At 43.3% G+C, this 12,314-nt stretch overlaps 2 protein-coding genes across 7 annotated transcripts in view; one reads left to right on the top strand and one right to left on the bottom strand.

Moving 5' to 3' along the window:
• Positions 1–239: 239 nt before the first annotated feature.
• Positions 240–7,334, bottom strand: SDF2 (stromal cell derived factor 2). Its single transcript, XM_004433374.3, has 3 exons — positions 6,940–7,334; positions 3,340–3,536; positions 240–915 (listed from the first exon to the last, which is right to left on the bottom strand). Exons 1-3 carry the CDS (start codon positions 7,088–7,090, stop codon positions 628–630), a joined length of 636 nt encoding a protein of 211 aa, XP_004433431.1. The 5' UTR covers positions 7,091–7,334; the 3' UTR covers positions 240–627.
• An 88-nt stretch (positions 7,335–7,422) lies between these two features.
• The window catches only part of SUPT6H (SPT6 homolog, histone chaperone and transcription elongation factor), a 32,506-nt gene continuing 27,614 nt past the window's right edge, over positions 7,423–12,314 (top strand). For 2 of the 6 annotated variants that reach the window (XM_087440734.1, XM_087440733.1), the window contains exons 1-2: positions 7,440–7,562; positions 10,628–10,789. The gene's annotated coding sequence lies outside the window, so the exon portion shown is untranslated. Of the gene's footprint in view, positions 7,563–10,627; positions 10,790–12,314 lie in introns of all 6 variants that reach the window. The other 4 variants (XM_087440736.1, XM_004433373.3, XM_014789768.2 and 1 more) reach the window with 3 other exon arrangements.

The raw sequence follows: 12,314 nt of genomic DNA, 5'->3' as shown, positions 1-12,314 counted from the left end.
TCAGCATGGCCAGAGAAGCGGTGTGTCAGTGCGTGCCCGGGATCCGAACCCGGGCCGCCAGTAGCGGAGCGTGCCCACCTAACCACTAAGCCACTGGGCTGGACCCGCAAGTAAGGCTCTTAAAAGGGCCCACACCAAAGGTTCCCAGCATCTCAAAAAAGTGATAGCAATGACTTTCAAGACTCAAGGATTAACCAGATTATGAAATAGTACATCTAATAAAATGACAACACAGTGACTAACAATGAAATTATTTTTTATCATTTTGGAGAAAGAAAGGGAAAAAGTCACACACATTAATAATCCATGATGCCAAGCTTCTGAGGAGTAAAAACTTCCCAGCTAGGAGGGATGTCTCAGTTTCTGTTTTATCAATATGAATAAAAAGTATGTGTTCCTTCACCAGCAAGTCCTGTACTCAGAAAGAACTGACCCAAGTCTGGGAGAACAACCAATTCAAGTGTGAAGGGTTGAAGCTTCCAAACACAGCCACTTTTCCTGTCATGCGTCTCCATCTCAGGGGTGACATGGCCACTGCCCAGGGAACCTGTAGCAAGGAATCCAGGGTGAAGCAGCAGCAGATGTCTACGAACACTATGTGGTGACAGTGGCTCACAGCCTCCAGACTCATAGCTCTGCGTGGTGGGCTTCTGCCTTCAACGACTCACTGGGCTTCATGAAGATGCCTTCCATGGCTCTCCAATAGTTGTTCTGGCTTGGCTGGGCCATGCCATGCACCTCTTTTTGCCCACTGATGGGTCGACCATATTGTTCTCCGGTGACAGACAGCAGAACCTCAGTGGAAGAATGCTTGAATCGCACCTCACCATCCCTCACCCAGTAGGGCCCATTACAGAGCACTGTCCAGTCATCCAGATAATCGCCTTCACCTTCCTCACCAAAAGCACTCACTTCCTGGAAGACACAGATGGTAGCAACATTAGCATGGCTGACATATAGGCTTGGAAAGGGGAGGGAGGCAAAGGAAGAAAAATAACGTTACCCAAAAGTGAAAAATGAGAGGCTTTCCAGTGTTGTTTAAAAATAATTAAATAAAATAAACTGTGAAAAAAAGAAAAAAAAAAAGACAAAGGACAGGAAATCAGTTGCCATAATATTATGGTCCAAATACTTATTTTGCAAGTATTCCTATATTTGCCTCACGTTTTTTATTGTAGTCTTAAAATACTTTATAACTCTTGTTATTTGACTTTAAATATTCCTGCCTCATTCCTTTAACTAGATTTTAAACGACCTGGTGAGAAACACAAGTTGGAAAGGGGATGGGCTCTGGAGAAAGGCAAACCTTAAATGTCAGCTCCCTCTCTTCTTATGTAACTCCTTTGAGCCTTCATTTTTCTCCTCTATGAAATGATGACAATATCACCTTACAGAATAATTGTGAGAATGAAATAAATTTTAACTGAGCAAATTATAGCAGATTCTATCTTCCACTCCTCTTCTAATCCCATTCCCTTAAGGCCAAATATTCAGAGTTTCTATCACAATAAAAAAGTGACTGATTATTTCAGAAGTATATAATTTAAATACACACTTATAGCTATACAATTTTAGATGATAAAAAGCAGTCATTTGGAAATCGAGTCTGTAAGACTGAAGGCAAAAGGAACTGCACATAATTAACAATTCTACTACTATACTTGTATACTAGAACTGAACAAGTAAGTAAATGGATGACAGTGCTGGGAGCCAGGTATCTCACTATTAGAGTGGGAATTTACAAATAAGCAAAGGGGGGAAGCTAGAATGATCTATGTGGTAATGGATTAGAGTTGGAGACATCAGTAAGAACTCATGTTTAACTTAATATTAGATACAGATAGTTACACATATGAACATTTATACAAAAGTGTATGTATACACACATATATATCTTTGCTCTGTCAGGTGAGAGGGACTAAAAGAGACAATACCTCAGTAGCATCAAGCTCATGTAGGGCCCAGATCTTGGTTTCCAATACCATTCTCCAATAAGAGGAAGCAGGGCTTCTTGGAGAAACAGGTGTGGCAAGAAAGATACAAGATGAGCCTGGAATATCTTTTAGTGCCAGAAAGTAAGAAGTGTTAAAACACACCCACACATATACACTACAATGGGAGTATGTCAAATGGACATAAGAGACAAATGAAAGAGCTTCCAACAGCCAAAGTTGAAACAATTTGAGCAAGAAAATAAGAGACAGTGGTATTGAATTATAACTCAAAGTATAAAATAAATATCCATGAGTCCTTACTGATATAAATGATTGAACAAATAAATAGGAAAGATACAAATCTCCCATGCAGAAGAATTCCAAATAAATTATGTAGCTACTGCAACCTGAAGGAGAAGCATAACTCCATACGCCTTAAGTGTGGGCTGTGCATAGTGACTTCCTTCCAAAGAGTACAGTATGGAAAGGGGGAAAACGAGAAGAATAAGTTTACAGGAGAAGCCTGACAAACACTACTTCAGCCAGGTAATCAATAACAACAGTCATAAATTATGTAGATAGTGTGTACCCTTGATACCATGTGATAAAACAGCACTTTACCTCTGTTGTCTTCCTCCCAAAAACCTTTATAAATCCAGTCTAATCATGAGAAGAACATCAGACAAATTCCAATAGAGGAGCACTCTATAATATACCTAACCAGCACCCCTCAACTGTTAAGGTCATCAAAAACAAGAATCTGAGAAACTGTCACAGCCAAGATGAGCCTAAGGACACATGACAACTAAATGTAATGTGGTATCCTGGATGGGATCATGGAACAGAAAAAGGACAGCAGGTAAAAACTAAGGAAATCGGAATAATCTATGGACTTTAGTTGCTAACAATGTATCAATATTGCTTTCTTAACTGCAGCAAATTTACCATACTAATGTAAGATGTTAATAGAGAAAACTATGTGCAGAGTAGGGGTGAAAGGGAAGCAGTCATTATGGGTTCCACATCCCCCCAAAAGCTCGAGGCTTAAAAAGGTGGCACAATACCTAATTCATTTTCCTAATGTGGTTGGCATCATTAAAAAATAATAATTTTTATTGCAAGTTTGGAAAACATTGGGTTTCCTTATTGCAGGATTTATCAGGACAATTTATGATATGCTAATGTATACCTATTCTGTTTTTCTTCCTCATCTCTCGATTTGATCTAGATGTAAAGTGTCCATTTTGACTAGAAACAATTTCCTTCACACTTATAAGAAAGAGCCAATTCTCCAGGTCTGCACAAAAGAGAACATCTACACCTGAAAAAGAAAGGGCTAAGAACCAAGACATCAAACAACTGAGTAATGCACAGAGCAGCAATGAGCCAGAGGATGCCACCTCACCTGGTTTCCAGAAAGAGGTGAGGTGAAGTGGTGACTATGGAGGTTTCGGCCAGTGTTGACATGTGTCAGCCGGATGGGCTGGCCACATCTGATGGGGGTTCCCCTCTCACACACTGTTGCAGTCTTCCCCCGTATCCTCCAGTAACTATTGCTGTCATCCACAGAGGTTACACCTGTCACTGACTGCTGCCCACTACCTGCAGTCAAAAAAAAGAAAAGAGGGTGAGTTCAACCTGACCCCTCTCTTTCCTATGGTCAATAATGTGCCCTATATCATAACATAGTTTTGGAGGCGTGAGGAAGAAACCCTATGTTTGGTAATATTTCTTCTTCTACAACGTTAAAATATATATATGAGAAATACTAGATGTATTTATGTAGTACTAGTTATTGTATGATAAACTATATTTAAGAGTGTAGTACCATATTAGAAAATCCCAAGAATTTGCAAGAAACGGCACTAAATAAATGAACATATGTAGTTTTTTTGAAGCACAGACAATGTTCATGTGTATATACTATCCTGGATAGCCCCTGGTATATGTCAGGTATCTAATCACATAATTTTAACATGTTTGTAATATTATTCAAATTTTTACCACATTTCACAATTAAAGTGAGACAAGTTTTTGCTGTCAACTTTAATTTAAACAACCATTACAGTTCCTGAATTCCGTTAAGTGACCCATCAATGTATTATAAAAATATTCTTAAGTCATCTAAATTTGACTAATACTGCCTAAACCTACAATTCTGCAGGTTAAAAGGTACTGGGTTAAACATGTAGCTACAAGCTTAAAAAAAAAAAAAGGAAAATACACAAATAATAATTGCTAGCTAGCTAATGCATACTGAAAACGTACTAGGTGTCAGATACCAACCCATGCCTTTGGCCTGCATATTCTTATTTGATTCATGCATCTATTCTCTGAGGTAGGTATTATTATTATTATTATCCCCATTTTACACTGGAGTGTTAGAAAGGCTAAATACTGTGCCCAAGGTTACACAGGTCCAAGAGACAGTGCAGGGGTTTGAACCTAGGCTGCCTGATTCTAATACTCACACTCTTAACCACTCTACCACATGGCTTCCCACAAAGCTTTACTTTCTGTCAAGTTCCCCCAAATAGGCCACTCTCTCATATTAACTCCAAGGATATTCTCTTTCCTAGGCCTCATTCACTACTCAATTCTTTGAAGGCACTCTATATTTTCCAGACACTTTCTTCAGTTACTCTCGCCTATTCCTCCCAGCTTTGCCTTCAGTCCCCTGGCCCTGCCTGACCACAGCCTTTTGATGACACTTCCTTTTCACCACTGAACACATTGTGCCTTGTACCACAGTTACCTGAGTGAATGTCTGTAGCTAAGTACACTACCAGCTTCTCTCTATTGCTTCTTCCCCTCAGCTCATAATGATTTTGTTACATCAAAAAAAAAAAAAAAAAAAAAAAAAAGGCAAACCAACCCTCCCTTCTTACTTCTGGTTATTGCCTTACAGCTTTCTTGGTCCTCACTGCCATGCTTCACTAAATCATAGCCTACACTGTCTCCTACTTTTTCATTTTCTATTCAACCCTCCACTTCCTCTCCCATCCTTAAACCTTAGGATTACCCAGAGTTCGATCCCTGGCCCTTATCTATTCTTAAATACTTGTTGGGGGTCAGGACAAAAGCATTTATAAGTGCTCCAACAAGTTTTTCAAGTGATTCAAATTGACACCAGATTGAGAACTACAGCTCATCCTGGGCAACCTCATTTACTCTTTCCACATTTTCAACCACAACCTGTACAATGATGTTATACTTAACTCTGTATCTCAGGCTCAGCACAATTCTCTCTTCTGAGCTCCAGGCTGGACCTGGCTCTCATCTGGCTACCCATCAGGAACACTTCAACAGCTTTTTATTTTTTTTATTTTTTATTGACTGACTGACTGATTGGGAGGAAGATTAGCCCTGAGCTAACATCCACTGCCACTCCTCCTCTTTTTGCTGAGGAAGATTGGCCCTGGGCTAACATCCATGTGCATCTTCCTCTACTTTATATATGGGACGCCTGCCACAGCATGGCTTGATAAGCAGTGCATAGGTCCACGCCAGGGATCCTAACCTGCGAACCCTGGGCCGCTGAAGTGGAGCACTTGAACTTAACCACTACCCCACCAGGCTGGCCCCCTGAAGAGCTTTTTAGACCTACAGATTCCTACTGGCAGGCCTCTCTCCACTCACATTGTCAGTTAGTAGATCCAGAATAGGAAACTAGATCAAATTAAAAAGCAATAAGCCTGACACATAGTAGGTGTTCACTGAATGGTTGCTAGGATTATTAAGACATCCCAGGGACCCGCCCAGTGGTGCAAGTGGTTGGGTGTGTGCACTCCGCTGTGGTGGCCCAGGGTTCGCTGGTTCAGATCCTGGGCGCGCACTGATGCACTGCTTGGCAAGCCATGCTGTGTCAGCGTCCCATATAAAGTGGAGGAAGATGGGCACGGATGTTAGCCCAGGGCCAATCTTCCTCAGCAAAAAAAGAGGAGGATTGGCAGATGTTAACACAGGGCTGATCTTCCTCACAAAAAAAAAAAAAAAAAGACACCCCCAACAAGGATAACTCCTTCCTAGTTTAACTGGTCAGACACATTTTGGGAATCAGGAACCAGAGACTAGCCCCTATCTGAGAGAACGCCTTCCTCTCTTAGCTAATAGCATCATCAGCCATCCAAGATAGAAATCTAGCAGTCATATTAGATGCCTCTCACATCTCACTAGCTGCACTTTGTTCTCTCTTTTTTGTCTTTGTTTTCTTGTAACTTGCTGACTGCTTCACTACTGTATCTAGAACAATATTAGGCATTTATTGGGAGCTCAATAAATCTATACTGAATGAATGAACCCACAAATAATTAATTATAAATGAACGCACAAACTAAGCATTTTCACTCCATATGTTTAAAAGCCCTCTAAACAGTTTCCTCTCCAATTCCAGTGAGTGCTTTAGTTTAAGCTCTTTAGAAGAAAAAAAGTAAGGTTTGAGTAAAAAGAGGCCAAACAAAAAGAGTTGACGAGCAAATGTAAGATGCAAAAGAGCTAGAAAATACGGTCATAGTCAAAGAGTGAGCTCTTGGAGTTCGAAACTTCAAAAATAACAGCACTTACTGTAATTTTCTACGTCTGTCTCTCCCGCACTGAGTAGTGCCAGCCTGGAGTTGCTGAAAGCGGGCTTTGAACCTGGATAGATTTGGCTCGAAGCCCGTCTTTGTCACTCACTAGCTGCAAGGCTTTGAGCATGGGATTTATTTCTGAGTCTGTTTCCTCATCTGTAATATGAGGATAACAATAGTCTCTACCTCGTAGAAATATTATAAACTTAAAAAAGTATCTATGTTATGCCCCTGGCATACTGCTCACCAGAGAAAACCTGGTATGATGAAGACGCTTTTGGACAACTCAATTCTCCGACACTCCGCTTCTAGACCTCAGGAACCTCCCCCAGGCTCCCCTAACCTCCCCAGACCACACCCCTCAGATTTTCCCTAGGCCCCGCCCCCTCCGGAGCCTACCAGGCCTTCCCAGCCCACCCAAAGCCGGGAGGCAGTACCTGACCCATAGCGCACGTCGTGTGAGTGCAGTCTCACGTTGTGGCGCGTATTGAGTAGCTTCACCACAGAACCGCAGGTAACGACAGCCAGATTCGACGCTCCCACAGCACTCCACAAACCACCCAACAACAGCAGCGATACCACAACCATCTCTGCTGTACCGCAGAACCCCTAGTGTACCACGAAAAACTCAGCCCCTCCCCGGAACCGGAAGTTGCAGGCGGAACCACAGAGAGAAGGACAAGAAGCCCGAGACTGGTCTTTATGGTTCCTTTGGCTAGAGCGGCCTGAGGAAGCCGCTAGGCCTAGTTGCTTCCGATCCCCTCACTCTGTTCCCGGGGCTCTGTGATAGCTGCCTTCCAGAGCCGCTTCGGCCAGTTTTTGCAAGCCCTCGGACAAAGCCCCGATAGCCGGGTGGGAAATGAGAGCAAGAAATGGCCCGCCCACTTCCAGTGACAGGGAGCCGGAAGTGACGTAGCACGTTGACGCAGCAGCAGCGGCGGCGGTGGCGGCGGAGGGGCCGTGCGGTGGGTCCGTACTATCCTTTCCCTGTCTCGGTTCGACGACTCCATTTTCCTCGGTGGGGGCTTAGCGCGCCGGAGAAGCGGCGGGCCTCAGGCAGGTAAAGTTCGGACTGGAAAGCGTATTCCTCGAATGCGTCAGGTGGGGAACTAGGCTCCTAGGGCCTGGTCCAGTAAGGGAAGAGGCAGTGGGGACCGTATGCGGGAAGAAGGAGGCCCTCGGCCTTCCCTGCTCTGTGAGGGAAAAGGAGGACGAAAGCAGCGTAGTTGCTCAGAGTCACAGAGCTTTTCGCAATTCTTTGCCACCCAGAACCCGTGAATAGGGCGGTCTGTTGCATCAACAGGCTTTCTGGGATCCCGTCGTTCTCTCGCAGCTTCTGAAAATTGGGCCACGCGAAAGGATTGGAAATGGAAGGGACCTGGGGCTTCTGAGTCAGGATCAGGTGATCGAATTGTTTGTTCTAGGGATGTGAAAGCTACGGAGCTTTCAGCAGCCCTGCCATCAGGCTAGAGGGAGATGCCGAATTCCATCTTTTCCCATATTGTTGAATAATAAAATTAGAACTCTCCATAAATGGCTACATCCATCAAACGCCTACCTCAAATATCAGAATGGCCTATTAAGTCAAAACTTTTCTTTTCTTCCAGTTTCTACCTTTTTCTCCAGGCACTCCCTTGAACCGCCTGGAGCAGTTCGTTTCCCTTGGTTGTTGCAAGAACTGATACTTATTTTTCTTTAGGAGGAGGCCTAGGCTCTCTGAAAATACTCCATGGAAATTCACTGTAATATCGGAAGTAGCAAGGGAGTATTAAGTTACATCGCTGCTATTAATGAACATGGAGAGTGTAAACAATTTTGAATTTGATTAATTTCTTTGGGGAAAAAAGCTTGGTTTCACTATTTATCTGAAAGTTACTGGTTTCTAAGTCTTCAGTGTATTGATTACAAAGGTATGATTGCTCCCCCATCAGCTGTGAATATAGAGCCCTTTTCCATGACTTGTGTCCCTTCAGCCAGTACAAATCCATTCTTATTCAGTTGGCTTGTGTGGCTGCTAGATTGGATTAGCATAGTATTGTCATCCCTAAGAGGTTTAAATCTCAAGAAGAGATTAATCATATCAGGAAGTAGTGCAGTCTGGAGAGGCTCGGTCATACTTTACAGTTCTCCCTCAGTAGACCCTCACAAGAAGGGAAGCCTACCCAGCGTGGTGGAGACCCAATATGGTCTTTGGAGGCAAATGTATTTGCCCTTGCTGTTATGTTCTTGGTCTCAGTAAATGGCACCACAATCAGAATCCTGTGTATAATCCTTGGATTCTTCTTTTCCATTATTCCCCATAAAATCTATCACTAAATCCTACCTCTCCATAAAAATCTGTTTCCATCGACATACAACTTATGTTGTGGTATCCCTTTCATCCCTCTTCAACTACAGTCCTACTTTTTTGATTTCTATTCGTAGGCAGATTTCTATCTGTGTCAACTTTCTCAACTTTTATTCATTCTTCAGCCTACACCAGTCTGGCTTCTCTTCTGACCACTCCGTTGAAATTGCTCTCATCAAGGTCACCAGTGACTTCTGTATTGCCAGATCCCGTGGATACTTTGTCTCATCTTCCTCAGTCTCTGGAGTATTCAACACAGTTTATTCTTTTCTTGAAGCTTCTCTTGGCTTCATTGACTCTTCACTCCTGAATTTTCTCCATGTCTCTGGCTGTTCCTTCTCAGTCTCCTTTGCTAGCCACTTTTGCTCTCTACCTAGTGCCTAAGGTTGAATTTCCTTCAGAGTTAAATTCTGGGTTCTCTTCATGCTGCTTTTAGGTGATCCAGTCCCATGGCTTTAACTACCCTCTGAAAACTGGCAACTCCCAAGTTCAAATCTCTAGCCCAGCCCTCTCTGTGTTCAAGAAGCACACACAGAATGCCTGTTTAATAGCTCCATTTGGATGTCTCTTAGACATCCCAAACCTAACACAACAAAAAGAAAACTTTGGTTTTCCCTGTCGTCGTTCCAAACCTTGTCTTCCCTGTCTGACTAAGTGGTACTCTCATCTACGTGGTTACCAAAGCCAGATCTCTGAGAATCATATTGGATTCTACTCCCTTACTACCTACCTCCCCAAGTCTTTCGGTAAGTCCTGTCACTTCTACCTCCAAAATGTATTTCAGATCTGTCTTCTATTTTCCATCTCCACTGCTACCACCCTATTCCAAGCCACCATCATCTTTTGCCTGGGCTACCACAATAGTATCCTCGGTTTTCCCTGCTTCTACCCAGATCCCCCTCCAGTCCATTTTCTACATAGCAGTATCAGGTGAGGTCAGATCATGTCATTTCCCTACTTAAAATTCTCCAGTGGCTTTCTATGGGCTTCATAGCCCACTTGAGCAGGCCCCTCCCCCCCTCCCATTCTGCTGCCTTTACCATTCTCTGATGAGACACTGGCCTTAGGACATCACCTACCATATGCCAAGTTCTTGCCTACCTTTTATACCAGGAACCTCTTCCCTTGGCTCGGTATACCGTATCCTACCCATGCTTGACATCTCAGGCTAAACTCACCCTCTCAGAGGTGAAGGTGTTTATTTCCTTCTTAGCACTTATAGCAAGGTTTATTTATTTATTTATTATTTTTTGTGTGTGAGGAAGATTAGCCCTGAGCTAACATCTGTTGGCAATCCTCCTCTTTTTGCTGAGGAAGACCGGCCCTGGGCTAATATCCGTGCCCATCTTCCTCTACTTTATACGTGGGACATCTGCCACAGCATGGCTTGATAAGTGGTGCATAGGTCCATGCCTGGGATCCACACCCGCAAACCCCGGGCTGCTGAAGCGGAGCACACAAACTTAACCACTATGCCACTGGGCCGGCCCCTAGTTTATTTTATTTGTTTGTGGTTTGTCTTCTGTGCCAGAATACAGGTGTCCTAGGGGCAGGGACTTTGTCTTGTACATGCGTGGCATGTAGTAGGCACTCATTAAATAAGTATTTGTTGAATTAGCAAGTAAGTTAAGTCAGTAATGCTTCTTATACCCTGGTTCTCTGCAGGGGCTTCCCAGTACCTTTTGGACAGAGTCCAAAATCCTCAACTTACCCTACCACGATCCTATATGACTTCACCTCTGACTCATTATGAAACCTGCTCTCTCCCCCCAAACTAGCCCTCACCGTTCTTGCTGCAGAGCATCCTGGGCCTTCTGCTGGGAGCACTCTTCTCAAACACCACCACTCCTGGAACCACCTCCAAAGAAGCCAGCTCTTCCACTTAGCCAGTTCCTCCTCACTCTTAAGGTCTTCATTTAAAGTCAGTTCCTGAAAACCAGGTTAGAGTCCTTTATTACAGGCTCGCGTGGTACCTTTGTCATCAGTTCTTTAAAGACCCTCTGTACTTCTAGATTGGGGTCACCAAACTAAGGCTCCTGGGCTAAATTAGGCCACTCCCATTTATTTACATATTATCTATGTCTCCTTTTGTGTCTCAGTGGCAAATCTGGCCTTCTGTAGTTTGCTAGCCCCTGTGCTAGAGCAGGAACTGTATGTTCACAAGTGTGGGGCACAAGGCTCTGTAATTTACTCCCTCCCTGTGTTGCAGGGATTCTGAATCTGGTTACATATTTCAATTGTTTCTGCTCCTCTTTTGCCATTTCCTTGTTCCCCCAGGAAACAAGGAAAGAAAAGGGATAAGTAATATTTTTAAATTACTTATTATGTTAACCATTATTAACAATAATGCTTTTTATACCCTGGCATTGAAAAGATTCTAAGAGTGTTATTTGCTGTAAATAAGGTGTGCGTGTTAAGATGGTTATAGGTAGGATTAACCTTGCCTGTAGTTTAACGACTTGACTTGGTGTTATTAGGATTTTTCATAACAGAGTTCTGAATCGCAAATTTAAAAGAACTTGTCCTAAGTGGATTCTGAATACTTTTATTTATTAAACTTATAGGTTTTTGGATTCCAGATTGGATAGTCACTCATAAATACCTTTGGAATAGCCCTAGGCCCTTGCTCATAAACTACAGAGTGTCTTGTAGTTTAAACTCCACACCAGACTTCTGGGGCTTTTCCCCAGACTGCTAGGCCCTTTCAAACCTAAGCATTTGCTCATGTTGCCTTTTTCCAGACTATCTTCTTAACTCCTCTCAACTCAGGCATCACTTTTTCTGAGGCATTCTCTGACCTGTCTCTTCATATTGCTCTCATAGTCCTGGTACATAACTATCATATAACATTTATTATGCTTTGTTGTAACTTTATTCACAGGTTTTTTTAAATTTTTATTTATTTACTTTTGTGAAGATCAGCCCTGCCCAGCCCCAGCCCATCCATGCCAATCCTCCTCTTATTTTTTTTGCTGAGGAAGACTGGCCCTGGGCTAACATCCGTGCCCATCTTCCTCCACTTTATATGGGACGCCACCACAGCATGGCCTGACAAGTGGTGCCTCGGTGCCTGCCCGGGAGCCGAACCCGGGCCGCCAGCAGCAGAGCGCACGCACTTAACCAGTACGCCACGAGGCCGGCCCCTACAGGTTTATTTTAAACAGTAAATGTTAATTGAAGCTGCCAGTGGAGGGAATTAACAGACATCTCTTTTGCTCTGGTCTCTTTTTAATTGCCTCCTACATCATCTTGTTCAAAGGGAGGGCTGAGGGCCTCCCCTGTGGCAATCTGATCCCAGCTCCGTTCCTTTTCCAGAGAATGTCATGGTAACTGCCAGCCTCTCCCTCAGAGCCACATCTTGTACTGTATCTGTGCTTCCGCCTGGAGAAACCTTCCCCCTTCACCACCCCACTCCCCTTCTAGATCTATTTTAGAAGCAAATTTAACTTACATTCTGAATATGGG

This window comes from Ceratotherium simum, chromosome 16, assembly GCF_057802395.1.
Source record: "Ceratotherium simum simum isolate JZ-2026a chromosome 16, ASM5780239v1, whole genome shotgun sequence".
NCBI lineage: Eukaryota > Metazoa > Chordata > Mammalia > Perissodactyla > Rhinocerotidae > Ceratotherium > Ceratotherium simum.
The sequence above is the reverse complement of the archived record's forward strand: the minus strand, read 5'-3'. Positions and strand labels throughout refer to the sequence as shown.